The sequence below is a fragment of the Eublepharis macularius genome, chromosome 9 (genome assembly GCF_028583425.1).
Source record: "Eublepharis macularius isolate TG4126 chromosome 9, MPM_Emac_v1.0, whole genome shotgun sequence".
NCBI classification, from domain to species: Eukaryota; Metazoa; Chordata; class Lepidosauria; order Squamata; family Eublepharidae; genus Eublepharis; species Eublepharis macularius.
Genome location: NC_072798.1, coordinates 3,982,468 through 4,009,869, shown reverse-complemented (window position 1 = coordinate 4,009,869; position 27,402 = coordinate 3,982,468). Strand labels below are relative to the sequence as shown.

At 46.2% G+C, this 27,402-nt stretch overlaps 1 protein-coding gene across 2 annotated transcripts in view; it reads left to right on the top strand.

The window, feature by feature from the left end:
* UBE2H (ubiquitin conjugating enzyme E2 H) overlaps positions 1-21,723 on the top strand; it is a 50,444-nt gene extending 28,721 nt beyond the window's left edge. For both annotated transcript variants that reach the window (XM_054988235.1, XM_054988237.1), the window contains exons 2-7: positions 1,002-1,078; positions 3,267-3,341; positions 12,987-13,026; positions 14,054-14,106; positions 16,302-16,430; positions 19,867-21,723. In XM_054988235.1, the coding sequence (XP_054844210.1) occupies positions 1,002-1,078; positions 3,267-3,341; positions 12,987-13,026; positions 14,054-14,106; positions 16,302-16,430; positions 19,867-19,991 (499 nt within the window). In that variant the 3' untranslated portion in view covers positions 19,992-21,723. The remainder of the gene's footprint in view (positions 1-1,001; positions 1,079-3,266; positions 3,342-12,986; positions 13,027-14,053; positions 14,107-16,301; positions 16,431-19,866) is intronic.
* Positions 21,724-27,402: the final 5,679 nt, after the last annotated feature.

Genomic DNA, 27,402 nt, shown 5'->3' with positions numbered 1-27,402 from the left:
ACCAGCGCAGTGCAGAGGGCTGTGCTGGAGTGGGGGGGGGATGCCAGCGTGCCCCCTCCACCTTGTGTACCTCCTGCTTGCATAAGCCCACAACATGGCTTGGGCCCATGGCCCGTAGTTCGGCTTGCAGCCACACTGGGGCTAGTAGTAACCCTTCTTGGCTGGAGGAAGACGTCTGTTTTCAACCACGTTGGAATTGTTCTTGGTTTCCCAAAGCTGAACATAGGTCTTCTCTTCTAGGATATATTTGCACGGACTTCTCTCCCTTAACCATCTTTCCAGTGACATTGGAGTCCCTGATTGCTTTGCATTGTGCGGATGCATTTCGTGGCCGAGTGTTTGAGAAGGCATGGAATGTTGGAACGGGCTGGGGAATAGAGCCACATAATGGAGATACCAAATTCAGCACACCTTCTCTTAGTACTTTCCTCTTGTTAAAGCTCTGGGATAGAGGAGGAAGAATGAATGTACGCCGTGGTCTGTTAGCAAACTTGTAGGTCTCATCTGTCACTTCCTTTTAAATCAACTGCTCATCTCTAGAAACAGCTCAGGGTTCACCAGTGTTACAGTAAATTTTCATTTAATGAGGTTGAATTTTTGCCAAGGAATGGGTTTGCGTTTTTGATATCCAAAGATGATTTCTGGCTTTTTTTTTGTTTTTGTTATGCTTGCTAGTCCCCTTTCTTTAGCAAGTTCTAGGAAATGCACCATAAAAGATGCAAATTGCAACCAAAAACACCTGAGAAAAACCAATTGCAAGTTACTGGTCTTTTATATAATAAGCTGAGGTTTTGCCTCATTTTATCTGGCAAATGCTTTGTTCCACTTAATGAAAAGAAATGAAACATATTTTTGAATGGGTGTCGTTGATTGGAGGATTATTTAAGAGGTGTCTTTACAGCATTCTAGCAGTTTCAACTTTTAGATGTTCCTGGGGTGCTAGAATCGTTGGGACGCCAACTCAACACCCATAAAATGATTCCTTTACTTTGCTGCTTTAGTATCGAGAGCAAACATGAAGTCACAATCCTAGGAGGACTCAATGAATTTGTAGTGAAGTTCTATGGACCACAAGGAAGTAAGTATACAGTCTGTTGTTTGTCAGATTTTTAAAAAATCTGTGAATTCAGGTTTAATGTAACAGAACAGCCATTCTAAGTGTTCTCTAATTATCTACCTTTTCTCTGCGAATCCAGCCGGTATGTTTTCACTTAAGATCTCAACTTGTGTTCAAAAATCTGTTCCCTTACGCCAGACTCTAACCAGTTTTATATTTTGCCAGTGCAGGTTCAGAGATGATCGTTTGTTTCTGTTGATTAAACCTTTAGTATAACCTATTAGTCCCCGTTCTCTGTTGAAACTAAAGCCTCATTCAGACATTACAATAAACTGCAGTTTTGATCAAGACTTGGTTGTGGACAGGATCCAACAAACTGGGATTTGTTAGTTGATGCCTAGCTGGGCATGAAACTGAGATTTCATGCTGGTATATTAACCAAAGAATTCAGATACCAAAGAAACCTCAAACCCCAGATGGCTGAATAGCACTGCCCCTTTTAGGTAAGCAGCAGTAGAGGGCAGAGAAGTGAGAACAACAACAATGTAATAATAACATTCATTTATATACAGCCCTTCAGGACAACTTTACACCCATTCAGAGAGCTTTACGAAGTATGTTGTTATTATCCTCATGACAATCACCCTGTGAGGTAGGCTGGATTGAGAGAGCTCTGACTGGCCCAAGGTCGCCCAGCTGGCTTCAAGAGGAGGAGTGGGGAATCAAACCCGGCTCTCCAGATTATAGTCCTGCCACTCTTAACCACTACATCAAACTGAGGGTGTCTGTTCGGGACAATTTCTTTTTGAAGAAACGGCATACAAATTTCTTTAAATAAATTAACTGAGATTTCTTACTTAGACCCAGTGAACTATCCAGTGTTTGCACAAAGCGCGATTTATCATGACGTCCAAATACAGCTGCATGGGGATGCAACCAGAATGAACGAGCACTCGGCGGCTCTTCATTTTGTTTAGCGCTTAGAACAGTTGTTCGCTGCCTCTCTTGATGTTGACCCCACCTCTCCCACTTCCTCCCTTCGTTATTTCCCTTGTCTTAAATTTCAAGTTCCTTGGGGCAGGGACCTGTCTTCTCATACCCTCGAGTCCCATGCACACTGATGTTGCTATGTAAATAAGGAAGAAAAGAGGTTGTCCTGGGAAGGGCCATCCAAGAATCCCCTCTGTCACTGAACCTTTGCTACACATTCTTCTTAATTCTCAGAAAAATCTTGACTACATACACGTTTTTAAAATGAAATGGAGGGGAGAAAGAAACAGCTGACTATTATTAGGCAGCCAGAGTTTGGGTCCCACAGTAAGAGCATCCAACTTCGTGGGATTCCTGTCTAATGTCACTGAAACTGGGGCACTAGGCCAGCAGTTAGCGATGAGCTGACCTTTCTGCAACCCAGTCTTGCTGTAATGTTATCCGGTCTCTCCCTTCCCATCTTCACGTGTAAACTTTTGTACATAAAAGCACGGCCCTGCAGGCATGGAACGCACGTTTACCTCCTGAGGATTCTAGTACATGCCCGTTCGAGAGGACGTTTGCATTCCCAAATGCAACCATATTGTCTGTGTACAAAGGGGCCATAGACCACAAGTCATAGTTATGTTTAAAATTTGATGTGCAAAGTAAAGTTTTTTTCCTATAATTTTGCCCTGGGCACCGCTTGGGAAGAATGATTAGAACAGCTAAGAGCCTCCACAGCCTGATATTTGGTGTTCAGGAGCAGACTCTCAGCATTCGGAGATGTGTTGGACCAAATTCAGGACAGTGTTGCAAATAATTTTCCATTCAGCTTTGGTTCTGCTCACAGGCTCTGCTCCAGAATTCCATCAATGCGCATTTCTAAATCCCTTTAATTTTGTTGTGTAGTTATGGGGTTGAGCTGTGTACACAGTTGCTTCTCTGCCTTCCAGCAGAAGTGCTCTGTACTGGTAAGGCAAGCCGAAGAGGGCCACGAAGTAGGTTGGACGGCATGTTCCTTTGGGGCGCAATCCCCTGAGAAGCACATGTGCCCCATCCCAAAGGAAATGAACGGGGAGTCATGCCGGAGCTCTAAGAAATGTGCCGTCTCAAGACTGCTTTGCCGTCCTCTCGTGTGTTCGTCTTTGTTGCCCAGCAGGCCTGATACTCATATAAATTTCCATTAATGTTTTGTCCTGCACAACTTAACACAGTTTTTTCCCTCCTCGATTTGCAGCGCCATACGAAGGTGGCGTGTGGAAAGTCAGAGTGGACCTTCCTGACAAATACCCTTTCAAATCACCATCTATAGGTAAGTGATCAAAAATCATTGAGTGGCTAGTGGGATGTTTCACAAATACTGGTCTGAACGGCCTTGGGGGGGGGGGGTTTAGAGTGGTGTTCCGGGGGTTTCTTGCCTTCTTTGGCTAGTACATAAAGTGGAACAAGATACACACCTCCTGTGCAGCCCACACCACTGGCTTCTTGCTGGTATCTCTACAATCTTCAAAACTAGGTACATTTTTCTTTCTCCAAATGGATGCTGAAGTACATATCATCTTAACAACCAGACAGGTTCCAAGCCACTGAAGCGGAATCTCGGATAAATCCTTCAGCGAAGATGGGGACGTTTTCTTGTTGGAAGTGGTGGATTTTTGTATGTGTTTTTCTTTCAAGGTGTGTGGGAGTGGTTCTTCAACAAAATTGTTGCCTATTGTCAGCGTGAATACCCACGGATATGAGGAGGGTGCCGTATGGGACGGGATTTCCCCGCATACCAGCAGTGTCTATAGATGGGGCTGTTAAGGACATTTTCTTAATTCCTCTTTACCCTTTTTTCCTCTCTGAAATCCAACCGTCTTTTTCTTTCCCTCTTTTTAGCAAGTTGCAGTCAGTCTAATCAATTCTATTTCGATCAGAGAAATTCAGAGAGAGGAGGGGCAGGCAGGCAGCAACATTTGAGAATTTCACTCTGTAGAGCTTGGAGGCAGGCAGTGTCTTCCCACATTTCTCTTTTCTTCGCGCTAGAGCCCCACCATCTGCTGTGTAACCTAAAACAACCGCAAATCTGATTTCTGTACAGAGAGAAATGAAAGAGAAATCCCTCTTTGAGAAGAGGAAAGAACAAGAATTAAGAAGAATCAACAACTCTATTTGAACAAGTTAATTTCTGAAAAAGAAATTCCCCTCCCCATAGAAGAGCAAGATTCTGGTCCAGTAGCACCTTAAAAGACCAACAAGATGTCCAGAGTATGAGGTTTTGAGAGTCAGAGCCCCCTTTGTCAGTTTTGACTCTTGAAAGTTCGTATCCTGGAAATCTTGGTGGTCTTTAAGGTGCTACTGGACCAGAATCTTGCTCTTCTATTACAGACCAAAACGGGTTACCGAACTGAAGCTGTCTCCTCCCCGTAATGATACTACCTATGAGAGAAAGTAAATAATGGGGCGTGGCTGCCCCCTAGAGGACAAAAGCAGGCAGGAGGAACCAAAAGTTGTAAACAGCCCATACAAATAATGTATATGGGCAGGGTGGGAAGTAAATATAGGAAAAACGTCAGCCAGAGGAGAGGATGGTGCAGGCTCGGTCTTCGTCAAAGCCTGGCGGTCCTGAACTCCTGGTTGGGGTGGGGATTGAGTTAGATCTTGCAGTAGAGTTTGCCTTTCGTACAAGTGCTCGGTATGTTTAGTCTGGAGAGGAGGCGACTGAGAGGCGATATGATAACCATCTTTAAGTACTTGAAGGGCTGTCATAGAGAGGATGGCATGGAGTTGTTTTCCGCTGCCCCAGAAGGTCAGACCAGAACCAACGGGTTGAAATTAAATCAAAAGAGTTTTTGGCTAAACATTAGGAAGAACTTCCTGACAGAGCGGTCCCTCAGTTGAACAGGCTTCCTCGGGAGGTGGTGGGCTCTCCTTTGGAGGTTTTAACGCAGAGGCTAGATGGCCATCTGACAGCAATGCTGATTCTATGAATTTGGGCAGATCGTGAGGGGGAGGGCAGAAGGGGTTGCATCAGTGCTTCGTTCTCGTGGCCCCTTCTTATATGCCCAGGGTAATGCCAATCGCCACTTTTCGGTCAGGAAGCAGTTTTCCTCAGGCCAGTTCAGCTAGGGATCCTGACGGTGTTTTGCCATCTTCTGGACACGTGGTAGAGGTCACTGGAGGTGTGGGGGGAGAGGTAGTTGTAAATTTCCTTCATTGTGCAGGGGGTTGGACTAGATGACCATGGAGGTCCCTTCCAACCTTATGATTCTGTGATTCTAAGTAACCTGCCCCTGAGGGATCATGAGCTGATGGAACGCGCCCCTGCTAATGGAATGGATCTGTGGCCTGCGGTCTTGTGATCCTGCCTTCCTCCTTTTCCTTTTGGAAAAGGCGCTGTCTATGAGGGACCTCTCTTGGTAGGGGCCAGGTCACTGGCTGTTTTCCCTGCAGTGCCCTCCCCACCCCAAGGGCTTTACTTTTTCGTTGTAGGCATGAACACTGGCCTGTTGGCATAGGTAAAGTGAAGGAGTGCATCTGAGGACACAGTGGGGGCGGGGGCAGAACGTGCTCTGTTTCTGGCAACCTCGGCCGCTGCAAATCGAGGCTGCCACAATCCGCGTAAGTCCAGTCCTGGATCCAGTTTCTGGTCATGCTGAAGTGTGATGAGGCCCAGCTTTCCTTGTTTGTGTAATATTATAGCACTTTTGGGAGGTGGGACAGGCACTGCTTTAGGTCACATCCATGTTGAGATAGCTTTTGCATAGTAGTAAAGAGTCTGGAAGCACCTTTAAGACTAACCAACTTTATTGTAGCATAAGCTTTCAAGAACCACAGCTCTCTTTGTCAGATGCATCGACAGCTTTCGAGAACCCCAGCTCTCTTTGTCAGATGCATCGACAGCTTTCGAGAACCCCAGCTCTCTTTGTCAGATGCATCGACAGCTTTCGAGAACCCCAGCTCTCTTTGTCAGATGCATCGACAGCTTTTGAGAACCACAGCTCTCTTTGTCAGATGCATCGACAGCTTTCGAGAACCACAGCTCTTTGTCAGATGCATCGACAGCTTTTGAGAACCACAGCTCTCTTCGTGAAATGCATCTGATGATGCATCTGACAAAGAGAGCTGTGGTTCTCGAAAGCTTATGCTACAATAAAGTTGATTAGTCTTAAAGGTGCTACTGGACTCTTCACTATTTTGCGACTACAGACTAACACAGCTAACTCCTCTGGATCTTTTGCATAGGGGCCTTTTTGTTTAAAAGCTCGACCCAGAAGCGGCACGGCAGGGGCAGGATTGAGGAATCCAGGCAAAGTTTTGACCTCTCGGGTTCTGAAAAGCAGGCTGCTGACTTGCCCCTTTGCCCATTCAGAGTATATTTTAAAAACTCGACCCATGGAGGTTCTTTTGAGGAATCTTCCATCCAAGGAACAGGAGCCATCGGAGAATGGGTATGGATATGTAACTTTCAAGAGGCTTGGGGGAAGAAGTCCCCCCCCTTTGAGTCAGCAGGCCTTGTCTGCTTGCTGTGCTTAAAATAGCCTGTTGCATAGAAGCCGTGTGCTATTTCCAGCCAGCTGTCTGGCTTAGAGTGTTTTGCTTTTTAGGCACCCTTAGTGCTCTTGTGCAGTACCCACCCAAATAGGCCTAGGCCTATATCTCAACCCAAAACATGTTGGAAATAAGAGCCCACTTTAGACACGGAGTTTGCTTTTGTCAAGGGCTGAAACCGAGGGAGAGCTTAGAGTATCGGCACCCGCTTGCTTGCAGAACGTTGCATTCGTCTAACATGGATCAGTAGAGGGTACCAAATGGCATGCATGCTGCGCGTTCCAATCTGGAACCATTTAGAGAGAGGCCGGGGGAGGGAGGGCTGCTCTTTGCTTTCCCTGTTCTTCAAACATTTGTCTGTCGTTTTTTAATACAGCGTTCAATTTGCAAGCATGACTCCGCAAACTCTTGGCAATTTTCCACAGAGACTTGCCGTCTTGCATCCCCGTTAGAGTAGCTGGCACCTGCCGCTCGGTATATCTTGTGCATCCAAGGGAAATGAGAGGACGTTCCCGAGCCTTGAGCTCTCGACATGGTCCGCATTTCAGCAGCTTTGCCACAGTTCAAAAGAATGGTTCGGGGACCAACACAGAGATAGTAACTCAAGTTGCTTTGTGATGAGGGGTAGCCTTGATTGTCTTTGCAATCCATTGGGTAAGGTTAACCATGAGTGATTCCGCACACGTTGGATAATGCACTTTCAATGCACTTTATCAATCGTTTGAAGTGGATTTTTTGTTCCGCACACAAAAAAATCCATTCCAAATGATCTATAAAGAGGATTGGAAGTGCATTATCCAATGAGTGCGGAATCACTCCATGAATATCTCACACTCTTAGTAGGTACGAGGCGGGAGAGTAATGCATGCCTTGTGTTCCCAAGTCAGGTGCAAGTGACATTTTCCAACTGGATTCAGGTGGGGGGATTGCCCCCAAAGGAATGTATTTATTTATATCATTAACAGTTCACCTTTCTCAACTGGGACTCAAGGCAGACCAGACAGCAATGAGACAGTCACCTCTACAGGAATGAGGCCTCTGATAAACAATGCAACCGTGCTGGAATGGCAGAAATCTGAAAACAGATCTGAAACAAAGCATAAGCATTAACATATCTGTTAAAGAATGCAGAAATTACATAGTAGGGTCATCCTTAAAGCAGCAGATTGTACATCCTATACACAGTAGTATAGTCCGCAGTCCCTGTACTTTTACCAAAGCGTCTTTCAGAGCGATTTTGTTACACTACAGCACTATTACCTGTGTGGGGTGGGGAGAAACCCTCCTGAAGAATTCAGTTTTGCAGTTTGTGGAAAGCCAGGAAGGTGGAAGCTTTCCTGGCATCGTGCAGCAGGCTGTTTGTTTGTTTGTTTGTTTGTTTCGATTTCTATTCTGCCCTCCCCACATTAGCAGGCTCAGGGCGGATTACATTTATGCACATTAAAAAATTTCAGTTAAAAACACAATAAATACAATATAAATAATTAAAATACAAATACAGCACAGCACTAAATTAATTCAGTTTAACCATTTCCATTGTCACTAAAGTTTCTTTGGAAGTGGATGTTTTGATAGGGAGGGCTCCGCTCTACCCTATTCGGCCAGCAGGGGCCCAACCCAGCCTCAGCCATACGCCTGGCGGAACAGCTCCATCTTACAGGCCCGGGGGAACGTTCCTGCCGGGCCCTGGTCTCATTAGACAGAGCGTTCCACCAGGTTGGAGCCAGGACCGAAAAGGCCCTGGCTCTGGTCGACGCTAGGCAGGCCTCCCTGGGGCCAGGGACCGTTAATAGTTGTTTTTCACTAGATCAAAGCATCCTCTGGGGCACATACGGGGAGAGGCGGTCCTGAAGACACACAGGTCCCAATCCGCATAGGGCTTTATAGGTTAATACTAAAACCTTGAATTTGACTCGGTACTCCACTGGTGTACCATAAGGTGGGGGCCACAACAAAATGCATGTGCTCAGGCAGTTGTTGATCTTGCCCACGTGCAGGGTGGCACCTGTTCAGACGGGTGAAGTGCCATGGCAGAGCATAGTGGGAGAGGCATCCTTCGGGTTTTGGGTCAAGGCCATGAAGGGCTTTGCATGCGATGGTGTTTATGTTGAATTGAGCCCTGTAACTGATGGGCAGCCAGTGGAGCGACTGCAGAATGGGAATAATATACATGCTGTGCCTAGCTCCTGAGGATAGCCAAGCAGCGGTGTTCAGCACTAACTGGAATCTCTGCGTTATCTTTGAGGGGGAGACCTATGTAAAGTGAATTGCAGTAGTCTAGTCCCATAGTTACTATGGGGCAGATCCAGGTGGCCAGATCAGCGGTGTCAAGATAGGGGGCCATCTTGCAGGCTACACCGAGTTGGAAGAAAGCGTTTTTGCAGCTGCATTAAGTTCTTCGGCAGCAGTGCAGGATCCCATATAACCCCCAGGTTCTTAACCGTCAGCAACGGTCAGCTGAACCCCATTGGAAGTGGGAGGCGCAGCGTCCTTCAAGGTCTCCGCCTTCCCAGCCAGCGTCACTTCTGTCTTACCTGGGGTCAGTTTGTTCGCTTTCAGCCATTTGACCGCAGCAGTCAGGCAGGGACTCAAGACTTCTGTGTCACCAGGGGAGGGGGATGGAGAGAGAAAGACAGAGCCTGGGTGTCACCCACATATTGATGACACCCTGTTCCACAGCTTCCGGCTCCCATCTATACTGAAATAGTGTCTTCATCAAACATTCTGCCCCAGCGTTTTTAACAGAATGTGAATTATCCTTCCATCCGTCTGGACTTTGTTTGGACTTTTCCTGATGTTAAAACAGGACTTCTCCTGTTTTCTGAAAGTGCAGCCCGAGAAATGCTCAGTAGAAACATCTCTTGATGGATGTAGAAACGATCAGCTGCAAATCTGAGACAAACAGTTGATCAGATTGATCCCACATCCTTTGCCAGGCCGGTCTGAGGCTGGCAAGTATACTTCAAGCTTAAGAAGGGCAGGGATTTTTTTCTGGGAAAAGAGGTGGTGGAACTCTCAGGAGGGAAACGAGGAAGAAACACACGGGATTCTTTGAAATCGTATTATTTTCATGCACTATTGCCGAGTATTTTCAAGAGGTGCCGGAACTCCGTTCCCCCTGAAAAAAAGCCCTGAAGAAGAGGAATCAAGAACTATGAACTTTAGTCCCTCCTGGGGTTGCACCTGAGCGGCGTGGAGCAGTCAACTCAGCCTCTCTCTGATTTAAGATGGGGAGTGGCGAGGCAGGCTTTACCAAGCAGGGATCTCAAGACAGTTAATAGAGGTGTTCAATTCAAGGCAGTTCTTAGATTGGAGTAGAAGAATATTCAGGAATCTGATCACTCAAGATGCCTTGGGGTTGAATTCTGATGCATATGAATTAAAAAAAAATTTAAGCTGGTTATCACATTTGGGAATCGGAAATGTTTTGTTTTGGCATGTGTCGTAACCTCCAAGACTAATCTTGGGAGGAAGGGCAGCAGATTTTATGGGTGGGGAGAACAGGACATCAGCAGGTACAAGGGGAACAAGATTTATTTATTTATTTATGTCATTTATAGTCCCCCTTTCTCAGTGAGACTCCAGGCAGATTACACAGTGTGAGATTAGTACAGTCAATACTAAGAACATTTCCATAAACAATGCCGTAGGGTATAAAGATACAAGTTCACAAAGACGTAGCAGTAGCAGGAATCCAATACAACATAGCGGTGAGGTCTGTGGTTCCTTACTCATTAGCAAAGCCTCTGAGACCCCCCCCCCCCCCCGCTCCCTACAATACAGCTCTCCTATCTGTGCAAAAAGCCTTTTGGAATAATTTGGTTTTGCTGTGGACTGAAATGGGCTGCTGACGAGCGGGGAAGGGCAGCTGGGAGGGGAATAAGCAACAGAGGGAAGGTAAAAATGAGGCGCCCGGCTCGAGTCCTGTCTGATGCAAATCCTGGCCCACACGTTGAATGCATTGCAGGTGGGGTGGGGCCACATGAGGGGTGGGATAGCTGTGCTGCTGCATTCTTCTTCCCCCTCCCCTAATAAAGACTGGATGGATGACAAGCCAGAGTTTCCCTGGTACAAAGCCAACGCCAGATCCAGAGAGAGGCTGAGCAGGGCAGCAGTCGAGGTGGAAAATGCCCCAGGGGACTTCGGGTGTATACAGCTGACACCAGGGGCTTCCCCACATTTGCTCGAGTCCAGCCATTCCGTTCCCGCACGAGCCTTTTCTCTGCAGAAACAACGGCCGTTACAGGCCGAGCAGTTGTAGCTTGTATCCAGTAAACGTCAGCAACACCGAATGCGGTCGCAGTCATCGTTGCTCTTCAAATCCCGGTAGCATTCATTTATGTCATTTATAGTCCACCTTTCTCGCTGAGACTCAAGGTGGATTACACAGTGTGAGATTATCCCAGTCAGTATCAAGGACATTTCAATAAAAATGCCATAGGGTAAATGAACGCAAGTTTACAAAGGAATAGCATTAGCAAAAGTCCAATACTGAGTTGAGGAAATGCTAAAACGGAGCATAAGCAGTTCTAGGACTGACAACACAGAACTACCCAGTAGGGCCATACTTAAAGCAATGGGTAGGACATAAGGCAACATAGTGGTGAAGTCTGTGGTCCCTAACTCATTACTGAAGCAATCTTCTGAGCTCGCCTCCCTACAATACAAGCATCTAAATAAAAGCCCTTTTGCATAATTGAGTTTTGCATTGTTTTCAGAAGGCCAGGAGCATAGGGGCTCTCCTGACCTCCTCAGGCAGGCCGTTCCATAGGGCAGGGGCCATGACAGGGAATGCACGTGTACGGGCAGCTGTTGATTTTGCCCATGTACAGGGTGGCACCTGCAGGAGACCCTGTTTGGATAAACAAAACTGCTATGCGCTTCGAAAGAGGAATTACACACACCGTTTACACGATGAGCCAGTTGTCTGCAAAGTCCCCTCTAGCTGGCTTGATGTCCGCAGTCCTTGAGCACCAATGAAACAGCTTGGTGGAAAGTTCCAGAGCAGCACAAGGATGTGCGTCTTCAGATAACACTTCAGTACATGAAGTTCACTGTCACGCCTTGGGGTGATGCCACAAATGTCTTTTTGCCAGGGTTACATGCGTGCATGAAGAATCGATCGGTTGGCTGTCCTCTTTCCGGGGCAGTGTCTCTCTAAAGACCAGGTGTTAGGAGGGCTGACTAATGCCTTGAGGACCTGCCTGTTTGCTTACCTGGCCACTGTTGGAAGGTGCTTACCTGCATTTGGTTCTTGCACTTGCTTGCCAGTCGTGTGCCATACGTATATACACAACTGAGCATGCTGGGAAGCACCAAGCTTTTTTTTGACTTTTACTATAATGAGCAGGATTTGTAGCCAACGCAAACATATCCTTGCTGTAAAAAGGAAAGGAGGGTTTTGTGTTTTCTCCAAGTCTAATCTCAGAGACTACAGTATCCCACGACCTGTATTAAAAACAGTGTTTTGCATTAGAGGCATGGAGAACTGTGTTTCAATCCCAAATCTATCAGGTGACTGTGAGCCAGGTTTGTAAATAGCCTGTGTCACGTTTAAATCATTCCTAGGTTAACAGTAGGACTGAAGCAAACAGATGCAGGGAGGGAATTCCACTAGCCACAACAGAAAAGACCCTGTGACTAAAAGCAGGTCACGCAGAAGGGCCTCTGGTGAAGATCTTAACTGTTTGTTTATATGGGAGGTGGCGATCTATAGGATCCCTTGGCCCCACGTTTTGTTACAGCTTGAAAATTAAGAGCTGGCATTCAGAGGAATTGCAACCAGAAGCTAACTGGAACCTGGCAGAGCTCTTCCTATGTTTTTGAGAGGTGTTTCCTATAGCCTGCTTCAGTCTCACCGCTGCATTCTGAACCAGTTTAATTTTCTGAACAGTCTCTCTCATCCCGTTTTATTTTGCGTTTCCTCCCAAGAGAAAGCTTTGTTGCATATTCTGTCTTTTACAATTTTAAAAAAGCCCATGTCGGACCATCTTCTAGCAGGGAGACTGATACTTGTTCAGCTGAGGTTAACTGTAGGCTAAAAGCAGGGCCTTGTGGCTCTGAAGACCCCTGTAACTTTGTGGCATGTATTTGCCTTTGGAAGAAACACACACTCCATGAGTCGAGGGGTACTGGCTGTTCAAGGCAGGTACATTTCTGACCTGCTGGGGTCAGAATTCAAGCATCTTATTTTGAAGGTTGGCCAGAGTACTGTAGTTGATGCTCAGGTTCCCAATGGCTAGGATTTGATTGTGGAATCCAGATGCAGTCGTGAATTTGGTCTGGATGGAAGCTGTTGGTCATTTGTTGTGTGCAGGCGGCTGTGTTTTATTTTGTGCTGCATTTAATTGTACGAGCTCTCCTCTAACATTAGGCATAATGGGTGCCTGACTGCTGCTAACACCCATGTTTCTCTCTCTCGCAGGATTCATGAATAAAATTTTCCATCCCAACATCGATGAAGCGTAAGTAACTTAAAGCGAGTTGCATGAAAAGTTTTTGTATTTGGGGTGGGGTCTTCAATTGCAGTTCTGTAAATCTGTTTTCAGAGATGTGTTGAGATTTGGAACGGGGTGTAGAAATAGAGTTGTGACAAATACTTTGGACACTTGATAGTTTCATGTATGTCTACGAGGCGGTCAAAGATGAGGAAGCCCTCAGGGTGCAAACAGTCTGCCAAGAGGAAACCCATTCTGTGCTGTCTCGCTGCTGAGAAATCCCTAACTGTTGGAGGGGGATACATATTATAAAGGGGCATGCTTGAGTCCCATGTTGGCACTTACACACATCTGAGAATGAGCATACACTCACATGCACGCCCTGGTTAATCTAGATAAGTGGGCACTCCTTCTTGGGAGGTTTTTAAGCAGAGGCTAGGTGGCCATCTGACAGCAGTGCTGATTCTGTGAACCTGGGCAGATCATGCGAGGGTGGGCAGGAAGAGTTACATCAGTTCTTTGTTCGCGTGGCCCCTTCTTACATGCCCAGGGTAATGCTGATCACCACCTTGGGGTCAGGTAGTAATTTCTCCCAGCCCAGTGCAGCTAGGGATCGTGACGGTGTTTTGCCATCTTCTCGGCATGGAGCAGGGGTCTCTGGGGTTGTGGGGGGAGGTGGTTGTGAATTTCCTGCCTTGTGCAGGGGGTTGGACTAGATGACCCTGAAGGTCCCTTCCAACCCTGTGATTCTGTAGGGAGTAATTGGTATGGCTTGTCAGGGCAGCCCCTTTTAAGAACTGTGACACAGACCATGTTTGTTCATGTTGCCTGGAGGTATAGAATTGTATATAATCTGCCCAAATTGCAACTTCAGAATCTTTCGCATAGAATAAGGAAAAAGTTTAGCAGAGAATATTAGCATCGTGGCAGAAGCAAGATTTGAGTTGGGGACTTTTGTATTCTCATTCTTAGCCACTTTACCATTTCAGCACCATCAAACTGTAAACTGAATGTATCCTTTTCTCTGTGTGGTTTCCCCCCCCCCTTCCCCCAGGTCAGGAACGGTATGTCTAGATGTAATTAACCAGACTTGGACAGCCCTTTATGGTGAGTTCAGTGTATTTTTCAGGTTGCATGCATGCCTTGGTGGCCCTTGTGAGGGCAGAAAAGGGGGGGATATAAATTTTGTAAAACAAATAAGTAAAAGGCTACTCACCCGTAGCTCTTGAGCAGTGCGTGATGAGCTGCATATCCCTTGCAGTGGAAAAGAGCAAGAGTCCAGTGGCGCCTATAAGACTAACAAAATTAGTGGTAGGGGGTGAGCTTTTGTGAGCCACAGCTCACTTCTTCAGATCTGAAGAAGTGAGCTGTGGCTTACGAAAGCTCGCCCCCTACCACTAATTCTGTTGGTCTTATAGGAGCCCCTGGACGCTTGCTGTTTTCCACTGCTACAGACAGACTAACCCGGCTACCTGTCTTGCATATTCTTTAGTTAGGCTTGTTAGCGGCAGCTCTTGACCAAGTATGACTGGAGATAAGCATCCCCCAAATCCTTCAGGAAGCATACTATTGTGCCTCCTCTGAAGTAAATTTACATCATTCACAAGACTACCGTGGGAGGGAGAATCTGTTCCCCTCTTTCTCTTCTACAGATGGGTCATATTGTCAAAACCTTCAGCTTCCATAGAGCTATCTGAATTGTCCACAACCTTGTTCTTTGCAGCTTGTGGCTAGGTGCCCAAATGCACATCCCTTCCTGTGCTTCTATCATTTTCTCTGTCTTGGTTGCATCTTTTTTTCATTACGAATATCAACCTTACAGAGCCAAATCACATGTAAACGTGTATAATCAAATATTATATTGCTAAACATAAGCGTATAACAAACCAGCCTTAATTCTAATGGCTTAATTCTGACTTATGACACCTCTTAAATAGGATAGCATCCTATAATTTTTAACAACTTTCAAAATATATCTTAATATTGCAATTTGAGTAATCTCTTCTGGTGTGACTCTATTCCAGTAATTTATGAATAGACACCGTTGTTAGGCACAGAGAACCTGTGAATACATTTTCCTCCTCTTCACTTGTTTGCAAACTGTTATTTTATTTATGATCATAATTAACCAGCATTTTCTAAGCCAAATGTCAATAGGTGGTGTATTCATTTGTTCCCAATATTTTGCAATCAGTCGTCTTCCTGGTATGATGTTTCTTAAAATGTATCCATGCTTTTTTCCTAATCATTCTTCCATTTGACCAAGAAAGATCAACATTGGAGTATGTTTTGCATTAGAAACTACTATTTCACTAAGAGCTTAACAGTTATTTTGCCAAAATTGATTTACAATGGAACAGCGCCACCAAATATGTAAGAAGGGGGGCTTCTCTTGTCAAGAGTGCAAAGATTGATTGACAGCTGTCACAAAACATCTTCCCTAACCTCTCTGGAGTGCAATGCCATCTAAACAACAATTTCAAGCCATTTTCTCTGTTGTTAGTATTAATTGAGGCGCTCAGTATATCCATACCCATATCTATATTTCTATCTATATCTATCGATATATACATTCCCGCTTATCACTTGTGATTTCTTGCAATAATTCTGCTTGCCATTTTACCCCATATATCGGCGCTCTCCGATCTGATTCCATCAGATGAGCATAGAATTTTGCCAGTAGCCCCTTAGGTGACCCAGAGTAAACTGTTAGCTTCTGAAACTTATTTAGAGTCCTAAATATATCAATTCTTCATGCTGAGTTGCAAACAAAGTTCTTAATTTGCTGGTACTGAAATCGCACTAAAGGTTTGTCTTCCATAATTCCCTCTAATTGTTCCCCAAAGCAAAACCTTTGAATAATGTGACTTTCAGTGCCGTCCAAAGCAGAGTTACACCAGTCTAATCCCATTGATTTCAATGGCCTTAGACTGGCGTAACTCTTCTCAGGATTGCACTGTCTGTCCTGTTTGTAGCCACTTCACAAAGATTCCTGCTGTCCTGGCCAGAATAAAATACTTGTTGTAAATAAGTGTCATCAGTGGCGAATAATCTGGTACAATCGATGCTTTGTATTTTTTTCCATGTGGCTAGCAATGAAGACATACATAAATTTGGTTTAGAATTGGTTGCATCGTACTTGAATTGTAAACCGTCTACGGAAAGGATTTTGTCACTTCAGTCCGGCTACTGGAGCTAGATAGATGGCCATGTAGTGGCAGCAGCCGTTGTGGAAGAATATTTGCAGGCCGTGGCAGACATGACGTGGCCCACACCCATTCTTCTTTCCTGGTTCTTTCCAGATCTCACCAATATATTTGAGTCGTTCCTGCCCCAGTTGCTGGCCTATCCCAACCCCATAGACCCCCTTAATGGTGACGCAGCAGCCATGTACCTTCACCGACCAGAAGAATACAAACAGAAAATTAAAGGTAAGGTCTTCTTCTTGTGCGGTGAAAGCTTTTGGGTCCTCCTGCTGACATCTGTCAACTAAGATGTAGGCTTGCTTAGGGAAGGTAAAGGTGAACTCCAAGGAGGCGAACCTGTGGCTGAAGATCCAAGCAGTGGGGGTGCTGTTCTGCGGACACAAGCAGGCCTTGGGGAGAGAGAGCACGCACTTCCGGAAGGGCGTGCTCCCAGATCTGTTAGAGGGTTTTTTTGTTTGTACAGACATATAAATATAATTGGAAGCAATAATATGGCACCTTCAATGTACCTGGTGCTTTGGAGAAGAACAGGTCCCAGCCCCAAAGAGCTTACAATCTCAGTTTCTGTAGCAAGGCAAGCAACAGAGAGAGTTGGGGATGGAGGGGAGAAAATGGTACAGTCGTGTCTGTATATTTATCTTGGCCACAGGGTGGCTACAAAAAGTAACACAACCCATATAACTGCTAAAATTAAATGACAGCTAAACCTTAGTGGCATCAAAACAGTGTTTCTGAACTGCTGAAGTGGTAAAAGCTTAAACGTTGCAGAGCCTGCTAAACATCAGAGTGAGAAAACATGTCTGAATCAGAACACGGCCCGTTAAAACAGCCAGCGACTGTCCATAACAAGCCACAGATGCCTGGGAGAGTAAGAAAAAGGCACCGAAAATCTAGCAAAGAAGAAGTCCATCTCTGATAGACACTCACCTTGCTTCAGTAGGTGAGGGCCAAGCAGACCAGGACGGTCTTAGCCGGCAGGCAGATTTATGAGTGATGGTGGGGGAGGAAAAGGTCTTAGAGTTCCCTAGTCCCAGGTTCCCATTAATATGGAGGGGTTAAACCAAAGGCAGGAACAACGGGGGAGGGTTAGGGCCAGGTAGCAGAAAGGGAGATGGGACCAAAAGATCCAGAAGAGTTAGCCAGGTTAGTCTGTTGTTGCAAAATAGAGTCCAGTAGCACCTTTTAAGACTAACCAACTTCATTGTAGCATAAGCTTTCGAGAGCCACAGCTCTCTTCATCAGATGTACAACGCATCTGGAGAGCCAGTTTGTTGTAGTGGTTAAGAGCGCAGGACTCTAATCTAGAGAACCGGGTTTGATTCCCCACTCCTCCACTTGAAGTCAGCTGGGTGACCTTGGGTCAGTCACAGCTTCTCGGAGCGCTCTCAGCCCCACCCACCTCACAGGGTGTTTTGTTGTGGGGATAATAATGGCATACTTTGTAAACCGCTCTGAGTGGGTGTTAAGTCATCCTGAAGGGCAGTATATAAATCGAATGTTGTTGTTGTTATTTGGCACCAAAAGAGTAATTAAAGGGATTCTCGGGTCTGTAGGTGTCCCAGAGAAGAGTAAAGAGTCCAGTAGTAGCACCTTTAAGACAAACCAACTTTATTGTAGCATAAGGTTTCGAGAGCCACAGCTCTCTTTGTCAGATGCAAGAACTGTGGTTCTCGAAAGCTTATGCTACCGTAAAGTTGGTTAGTCTTAAAGGTGCCACTACTGGACTCTTTACTATTCTGCAACGACAGACTAATACAGCTCATTCCTCTGTGGCCAGAGAAGAATGTTTGTTTGAGTCTGATTGCTTTGCGTTAATGCCTCTTGCTCATGAGGTGCCTTGGTGGGCCTCTCCAAGTAGGCTGGGGACCCTGGTTGGATTGTAGTAAGAAGAGGCTGGGTCAGTTTAAACCAAACCAAAGGGGAGCTGAAGTAAGCCAGGTGTGTGGTGTCCAGGCAGTGTCAGGCCTGCCTGACGGAAAGATCCCTGCTGCCAGGGCGGCCTCCAGTGAGCAGCCGCCCCTCTCCCCGCCTTCAGGCTGATACCCCCCTCCCCCCAGCTGTCTGTGCCTTTCAGGATTGTTCTGGAGCAGTTCCCTGTGGGGCCAGCCCAGAGGGACTTTCCCACAGGTGGAGATTCTCAGCTTAGCCTTGTCTCAGGGTACTTGACTGGCAGACTTGGGGGAGGGGGGCGCCTGCTGTAGCTCCTGATGCCCAACAACCAAATAGCTACAGTTCCAGAGGAGTTAGCCGCGTTAGTCCATAGCTGCAAAATAGTAAAGACTCCAGTAGCACCTTTAAGTCTAACCAACTTTATTGTAGCATAAGCTTTTGAGAACCACAGCTCTCTTCGTCAGATGCATCATCAGCTTTCAAGAACCACAGCTCTCATCAGATGCATCTGACATAGAGAGCTGTGGTTCTCGAAAGCTGTCGATGCATTTGACGAAGAGAGCTGTGGTTCTCGAAAGCTGTCGATGCATCCGACGAAGAGAGCTGTGGTTCTCGAAAGCTGACGATGCATCTGAGGAAGAGAACTGTGGTTCTTGAAAGCTTATGTTACAATAAAGTTGTTTAGTCTTAAAGGCACTACTGGACTCTTTACTAGTTTATAGCCACAGTTGGAGTTGTTCAATGGGTGTGTGTGTGCGTGATTCCATAAAGTGCCAGAGGAATGTAAAAATAGTCTTTAAATTGAAAGTGTGAGACGGAACGTCTCCTCCAAGAGGCAAAGTCTTGCAAATTTTTAATTTAAGCCCTGAAACGTCCTCGTTGTGAGGAAGGGGGGGATGATGGCCAGGCTTGGAGGAATCTGCCCACGATGCTGGCTCTGAAATGCAGGCAACGGGCACTTCCCCTTTTGCAGCAGAGCAACACCCCCCCCCCCCCGAGTTCTGCTGTTCTTTTCCGTTCTCGGCCTTTCAAGTTAACTTCTAAAGAGGCACTTGGCCTGCAGATGTCAGAAGGCTAGCTGTGTTTGCTTGTCCTTGAAAAATAAAACAAAAACTCAGAGTCACCATAGACTCTTTCAGAACAATCTTTATTTTAATGCGAGCTTTTATTAGCCCATCTTGACAACGTTGGTGGGGATCACGGTTGCCAGCCCCTTGGTGGCAATAGACAGGGAGTGGTGGTGGAGTCAGATTGGAGCACGCCGTGGTGACCCCACAGTGGCGCTTCCAGTGCGAACCTGGAATTGAGGTCACTGCAGTACTCTAGGACCCACCCCAAACTATATGGTAAAAACATAGAGTTTCAGGGGAACGCTAGAGCGTTGCAGCAGCACAGCGATGTCACTTCTGGGTTCATTCAGTGGCTGAGTCTGGGGTGGGAGGTCTCTCAACAAAGCAGGAGACCTGGCTAGCCCAGCTCTGCCCCTGTGGCACCAACCGGGTCTTTCCTCTAAAGAGAGAGGCTGCCTGAGCCGGGCAGGGGCTGGGCCAAGCAGCTGTCTGGGAGTGAGCTTGTACCCCTATGTGGGGCATTGGGACTCCAAGAAGGTGCTCCGAGTAGCTTGGCCGGAGTTCCTCTCCCACGACATGCAAGCGGCCAGTGCTGCCAGGAACATGGGCGTGGTCCATTTCCCATCCCTTCGTTGGTTGGCTTCAAAGTTACGCGCTGATCCTAACCTCGTCTCTCTCTCTCTCTCTCTTGTCCTTTCCAGAATACATTCAGAAATATGCAACAGAGGAAGCACTCAAAGAGCAGGAAGAAGGCACCGGGGACAGCTCTTCCGAGAGCTCCATGTCCGACTTTTCAGAAGACGAGGCCCAGGATATGGAATTGTAGTAAACGAGGCGTCCTGCTTTTCAGAGAGACTATGACTTCCTAACCATGCGCTGAGAAGCAGACAATAATATTCATATTTAAACAAAGCAATTTTTTATTACTAAACAAGGTTTTTATGAATAATAGCATTGAGATATATATACATATATATATATCACCCTTTAGATCTTGATTTCTTGGTCATTTCTCAGAACCCAAAGTGCATCATAGCGCATCTCCCACATTCCACTTCAGTAGCCGTGTGCAACCCCAGGCGCATGCACGCGCATCCACTCACAATTCCATTTCAGCTAAACCAACTCGTGGGCCACTGAACTGTCAGCCTAAACCGCTGCTTTGCTAGGGTGGGTTTGGATGTTTCTCTTTGCCTTTTTAAAAAAAAACAAAACAAACGACAACATTAAAATTAATGGTTCCAAAGACGGCAGATGCCCTTGGATGCAAAAACGGAACAGCGCTTTCAGAATGGAAAGAGAGGAAAAAATTGGGGGGGGGAAACGTAATCTAGAGAAATTAGGCAGCGAAGTCAAGGGTGCTCTTGCAGAACAATGTGTTGGCTCATGCTTTGAGTGGAGTTGCATTTTTAAAAGAAAACAACCCAAGCCCGAAGTCCTTTGAAGAACCATTTTTACAAACTGGCTTGGATTTTCAATACGTTTTGCATGGACTTCCTGTCTGCCTCTAAGGCCTGTTGTGATTAGTCTGGTTTGCCTGGGGAATCTTTTAAATTCCTGCATCTGGACCATAAAGTCAATTTATTGGTTAGGATTCGGGAGAATCTTTTTTTTTTCCTTTTCTTTTGAAGGGACACCAAGCAAGCGCTACCCAAGGTTGGCTTAATTTGCCTGGAGGTACACCACATCCAACCCATTTTGGTTCCAGCTCCGAAAACACCAACGGTCATGTTTTTTAAAAAAAAGAAAGTTTCCCCCTTGATGTCTTTGCTTTGTGAGCATTCCCCTGCCAGACGGGGTCTTCTCAAGAGCTCGGAGCCCGTGGCTGGTTCGGTCGGCTTCTTGGGCCACCGATCACGACTGCTCCCTTGGCACTCCTGCTTACTTCTGCCAATCACTAGCACCTTTCCTGTGAGTTGGTAGAACAGAACAGACAATCGAGGAGGATCTGATGGTGAGAGGGGGGTGGGTGGAGGTGCTGCTCTTGTTGATAGGAAACTGCTAATTTATGCTGGCTTCCAGGATTCTTTGGCGCGGAAAGTTTTTATTCTGGTGTATTTTGAACAGATGAAGGTCCTTCTCTTCCCCCTCCCCCATTTAATGGTAAGAGAGGCTCTTAACCATAAATGCCTACCTGGGATGTTGTTGATACTTGAATATGGCAAAAGCAGCCTGCAAGATGATGGGTTTCCAATCTGGATGTTGCTTCTTTTGATAAAGGCTTTTGGACAGGATGTGTGTGAAGGGAGGGGAAGCAGAGGGGCGCAGCCTCTTGGACGGGACATGGAATTTAAACATGGGTGACTTGAGCAAAACACTGAATGTTAAGCTATGCTCGATATATGCTGTCATCTTCCCCTCTTCCGTTTTTCTCTTTAAACGGCGTTGAATTTAATTGGGGGGGGGGGCAAGAGAGTACAATCCTAAAACGTAATCAGTTTGTTTTCCTCCTCCTCCCCCCCCTCCTTTTGGAAACATCTTTATGTAAAGTAGAATTTAACTTTGGCATGATTATTTTCCTTTAATAAAGCAAAAGCATACCAAGAATTGGAATTACAGGCATGAAGCAAAACAAATTTAAGTTCTTTTTCTTTCTTTCTCATTGAAAAAGCAGCAACGTTAGGGCTGTGGTTAATTGCCAAGCTGAGCTTCTCTGCTTGAGCCCAGAGTTGAGCGTTAACCACGGAACAGGTAAGGGGTGTACCAGGCTGTGGTCATAGTCGCTTGCTTGAGGGTGGGTGGGTGGGTGGGTGGGTGAGAACTCGGCTCCTGCCACGGATCTCTGTGTGTGCTCTGCTTGGGTGATGGTTCTTTGATGCTGTTTAGGCATAGAATTAAGTGCTGGGGGTGGCAGCAGCGATGGTGGTACCAATTTAAACAAAATAAATTGTATTTTTTCAATATTGTATATAAAAAATATTAGTGTTCTAATTCCTTTTTCTTCATTCAGGTAACTTTAAAAAAAAAATCTAATCCTAACCCGTGATCAGACCTCAACCTTTCTTGACACAGCTTGTTTTTCTTTTCCTTCCCCCAAACCCCCCAATCTTGGATTAAACCATGCAAAAGAAACTTCCAATGGAGATGCGAGCCACAATAAAGAGGTTCCCCCAAAGATTCAGTGTTCATTGATCTCCTCTCTCTCCGTTGCTGGGCTACAAAGGCCCGCGCTGCCACTTCTTCTCTGAGCCGTTCTTGTAACTGCTCAGATGAGGTGACAGCAGACCTTAATATGGTCTAGTGGCGGCATCTCTTATCGACTGGAGCCAAAGTTTTCGCACTCAGCCCTAGTAGCTTAGTTGGCTGCAAAGTGGACTGACCTTTAGAGCAGTCGCAACAGGCCCAGGGAGCTTAGCCAAATGCCCACCATTCCCTTGGGTCTGCCCTGCTAGAAGACCCCCTTGTCTTAGAAAGACACTTGTTGAGCACAGAACAACTTGCCTCTTTCACATCGGCTGCTGCCACCGAGCCGTTCTTGCTCCTCGCTGCTCCATTGAAGCTTTCTAAGATTTCCTTTTGTGCAGTTACTTCACTCCTGGCCTAGGGGCTGAGCAAGAAAAACCCTTCTGCTTGCCAGTTAGATGCCCAGCCCACTAATGGTGGTTCTGATCCACTGGTTTTCATGTTGAAGGCTCCTCCTGTTATGGTGACGGCTGGATGTTCAAAGCTCCCCCTCCTCCAAAGTGGCCTCTGAACCCAAGAAATGGCTGCAGAGACGCATTGTTGCCCACTGCTGTGTTGTGCATTCTCTATCGGTAAGAATTGAGATCTCCCGTCACCTCTTTCCCCCCAGCCCACCTTCTGAACGAGAGACTGATCTGTGGGGTGACTTTCCTCCATCTCAGTGACCAGTGAAGCACAAAAGATTTTTATTCCACTTTTCCTCTTTCTGGTCTCCCAAGCCGGTCCTTTTTAAATCTTCCGTTAGCTCTTCCTTGTCACATTATCTAAAAGTTTATAGAAAAAAAGACAGCGGTCGCCTAAGAAGCATTGGTCACTGTTTGGAGCGCCAGGCTCGATCAGGCTAGCTGGTGAACGCCACAGACTAGGGAAGGGAGTCTACGGCCTGTCGGCTTCCCTTCCACAACCGTAGATCGCCTACGTTAAGTGTAAAAACAAGGTCTGTGGCTACTTGCATAATACCCCTTGCATTTGTGGTCAGTTGATGTTCTCCTCCTCTTACGGCAAAGGGAGATTAATTCACAGCGAAAGGCATGGGGGAAATCTCTCTTTTTCGTGCTGGCTTTCAGCCACCAGCTTCGGAGCGGGTTCTAATGGAAGATGTGAATCTGGGAGTGTCTGGAGACGACACTGTAGCCCCATCTGTGTGCCACCCTGGGAGATGGGCAGTGGATCTGGGGACTTCTGGTTTTATAAATATATATATAAATATCTCTATATATTTTCTTTTTGCTTTCTCTTGCTCGTCTTGAGTTGTGCTGGCACTTGAAGCAGGCGTCCGTGCCGCATGAGAAATGGCCATTTATTTTACTGACTGTATTTGGTACATATTGTGTGAATACTAGAAGAGATGAAAAAGGGGCGCCCAGCCCTTCCATTTGAGTCTTTTTTCACCCTCCTCCTCTCTTCACCCCACCCCACCCCTCGCATTGTGATGATGTAGTTGGGCATGCCTGACGCCATGGCAAATGCCTCTTCTAAGAATTATAACCTCTCAAAATAGTTGTGTATAATTAAACTGTAAACTTTTTTAAAAATAAAATATGTATATACCTTGGCCCCTTGACTGATAATTGCCCTCCCGAGAGTAGGTCTCCATTTCTTAAAAAAGGCTGCTCAAAGTGCGTCTTCCCCCTCCCCAGCGTCTGTGCAGGCAGCAACCATGGTTGCACATTGACCTGGTGTGTCAGTGCATGTTCCCTCTGAAGCGCCCCAGAGCAAGTGGCCATCTTAAGCCTTGGACATGGCACAGTGCACAGCCTTGGAGCTGCCCTGGGAGGGGAGCGAAGGAATGGAGTGGTGGTGGAGAAAGCCAGACCTGGGAGGAGGGGGCACGATGTCACATGCTGGTTAAATGCTTTAAACACTAGTTACCAGATCAAGAGGCGTAGCCATATTGCTCTACTCTAGCAAAACAAAAGAGAAGTCTAGCAGCACCTTAAGGACTAACAGCATCGATTCCAGCATGAGTTTTTATGAAGCAGCGCTCACTTCCTCAGATACTGTGAGCAATGACTCGACATGATGTTCTGGTCAGGCCTGATTCGGATAAAGGCGTGCACTTAAGAAGCTCGGAGTGTTCCTATATCACATCATTGGCAAGAGGTACTCCACAAATAACGTTTTAGGCTCATAACTGGATATTGTACACAAGTAATACAATTACAGAATCTCTGCTTCCATTCTAAACCTTTATTAAAACAACAGAATTATTTAGCATTCTTAAAACTGGCTCAATCAACAGAAAATCGTCCCATCCATTAAAACTACTGTGCAGATCATTAAAGGAGAGCAATTACATGAACCCAAAAAGTATCTTACCCAAAGAGGAGGAGATCACAGGCAAAGAGACCCTTCTAGGGAGAAGCTCCCTTTCGGTTCATCTTGTCATATTTATAGGATATCGGAACCACCTCCAAAGAGTGGCTGTCCCACTTCAAAGGGTGCACAATCTTGGCTAACTTACTATCTTATAACTTCCAACACCAGATAAGGTTATCCCTATTTGAAACATCTTAAAAATATAAAAACAGTTCATTCTTGCTACCTCTTAACAAAAGCGAAGTAAAATTAGTTAGTACAGGTTTCTCATACATACAAATATCTTTTGGCCCTCGACCAATACTACTACTACTAATAATAATAATATTTGATTTATATACTGCACTTCAGGACAACTTAACGCCCACTCAGAGCACTTTACAAAGTATGTTGTTATCCCCACAAGAATCACCCTGTTAGGCAAGTGGGGCTGAGAGAGCTCTGAGAGAGCTGTGACCGACCCAAGGTCACCCAGCTGGCTTCAAGCGGAGGAGTGGGGAATCAAACCTGTTTCTCCAGATTAGAGTCCTGCTGCTCTTAACCACTACACCAAATTGGCTCTCTGCATTCTATTTCTGACTTCTACGAAGTTAGACATTCCTGCCGTTCTCAGACAATCTCTGCGCCTGGGCTTTAGTATACTGTATAAATAAGAGGCTCTGCTAATCTACACAACTGTATTACTTCTCAGTTTTGTGCTGCTCTCTGAGGTTGTTCTAGGCCTCTAGAGTTCCTTTGTGGCACGTCTAGTTAGGGGGGCCAGGCTAGCCCCGTTTTTGTGCGCAAAGGCATCGGATATGACTTGGTCATATCCAGCTGTATCCATGACATGAATCAACGCTGTTAGTTCTTAAGGTGCCCTTGGACTTCTCTTTTGTGTTCCATTTCTTCCTTTATGTTGCATTGCCAAATTGAAGGAGGTTTATTGCTCTTTTGTAGAATAGACCAATATCTCTCTTTAAAATTAGTTTTGTTCAAGGTCCCAGGTGGGAAGTGGTAATGAAAGGTGAAATCCAGAGGTTTATATCAAATGGTCTGGATCACAGAGCCTTGTAAAAATTCCTTTGTATCCTCCTTTTTCCCTCAATGGGGACCCAAAATAAAATTTAAAAACAGAAATAAACAGGAGAAAGGGGGGAGGGGGGGCTTCTGAGTGGAAAGAAGGTCTTCCTCTCTCCCCCAACTGATCTCCCTGCAGAATGAAGGTCCATCTGCCTGTGCCTCTGCACACAGCCAGGTGGTAAATACCTGTGGCACAGGAGAAGAATGAAGTCGGGGAGATGTTATGCAGCTGTGGGTAGCCAGGTAGCAGCCTCTCTTCTCCCTGCCAGGGAGGGACTAGAAGCTGGCTGCGTAAACCCTTCTCATTTTGGTCCTTTCTCAGAAGGCTTTAATAAGAACCCTTCATTTCCAAGTGTTTCGTCTTTGATCATGAGGACTACCCTCTTGTGCGCCAGGAGCAGGTCTTTTGGCTTGGTTCTATGAGCATGTCTACATGAGGACCCTCAAGTGTAGGGAGAGGCAGCGTTCGCCAGGAAGCATAGTTTAAAAAGACAGGTGGCTCTGTCAATTTCAGAGTTTAAAAAGAGAGCTGGCAGCCATCACTCCTCAGAGGGTTTGTTAATTTCATCTTTGCCTCCCTGAAGGCTCTGTCAATTTCACCTCCCCTCTGGGGAGGCGAAGATGAAATTAACAAACCCTCTGAGGAGCGATCTCCGCTGGCTCTGTCTTTTTAAACTACGCTTCCCGGCTAACATTGCCTCTCCCTACACCTGAGCCGCCCTCGTGTAAGATGTCTCGTGTAGAGACACTCTTGTTAAAAGCCGCAGGTTGCAATGTAAGGCGATCGCAGTCGAGAACTTCCAGGAATTTTGCTGCCATTTGCTAACGATTACGAGCTATTACAATCCACAGGCCTGTGTCTCGAGTCGCTGGCTGCTGCAGTGGCCGGGTGTGGAAACCATCCTAGAGGTTCAGGGCAGGAGCGCTTTGATGAGAATTGAGCAGTTTTGGGGTGGCGCAAGAAGCGGGTTTGATAAGCCTTTTCCTGCGCTAGTGAAAACGGCTTATCTGAAGCGGGGAGGCAAAGCACCCTCCTAGCAAAGTCAAAGATTCAAGAAGGCAGCATGCTGCGTGGCACAGGAGGAGGCGAAAGGCAGACCAACATAAATGCAGGAATGCACACACGAGCAGTGTTCGACGTCTGTTCTTCATACCACGTCCCCAGTCCAGTCCAGTCCAGTCCAGTCCAGTCTCTCTCTCTCTCTCTCTCTCTCTCTCTCTCTCTCTCTCTCTCTCTCTCTCTCTCTCTCTCAAATCATCTTACACAAAATTATCTTAGGTGGTTAGTCCAGAATTCTTTGTAGTTAAGAAGCGGCACATGTCACCAGCAGTGGGGGCGAACATGGGGGGGGGGGGCTCCATTTGCAATAGGTAGAATTGTCTCTGAGCTTACCTTGTCCTTTTTCAAAACACTGGTTAAGCCTCAGGGTTGTGGTTCCATCGCTAATTAGGCCTGGCGAGTATCTAGATCTGCTTTGGTAAGGGGCAGCTTTTCAAAGGAAGCTGTAATACTGGCCAGGTTCTTAAGGGTGGGGGTATGCCTCATCCCAAGGAACGGCTCCTTATTCCCCACCGTATTCTCCCTAGCTGTGTTCACACGTCATAGCAAATGTCTGTATAACTTGCATATATGTGTGTGCGCCCAAGTTGTAAGAAGGAGCCCACGTGCATTC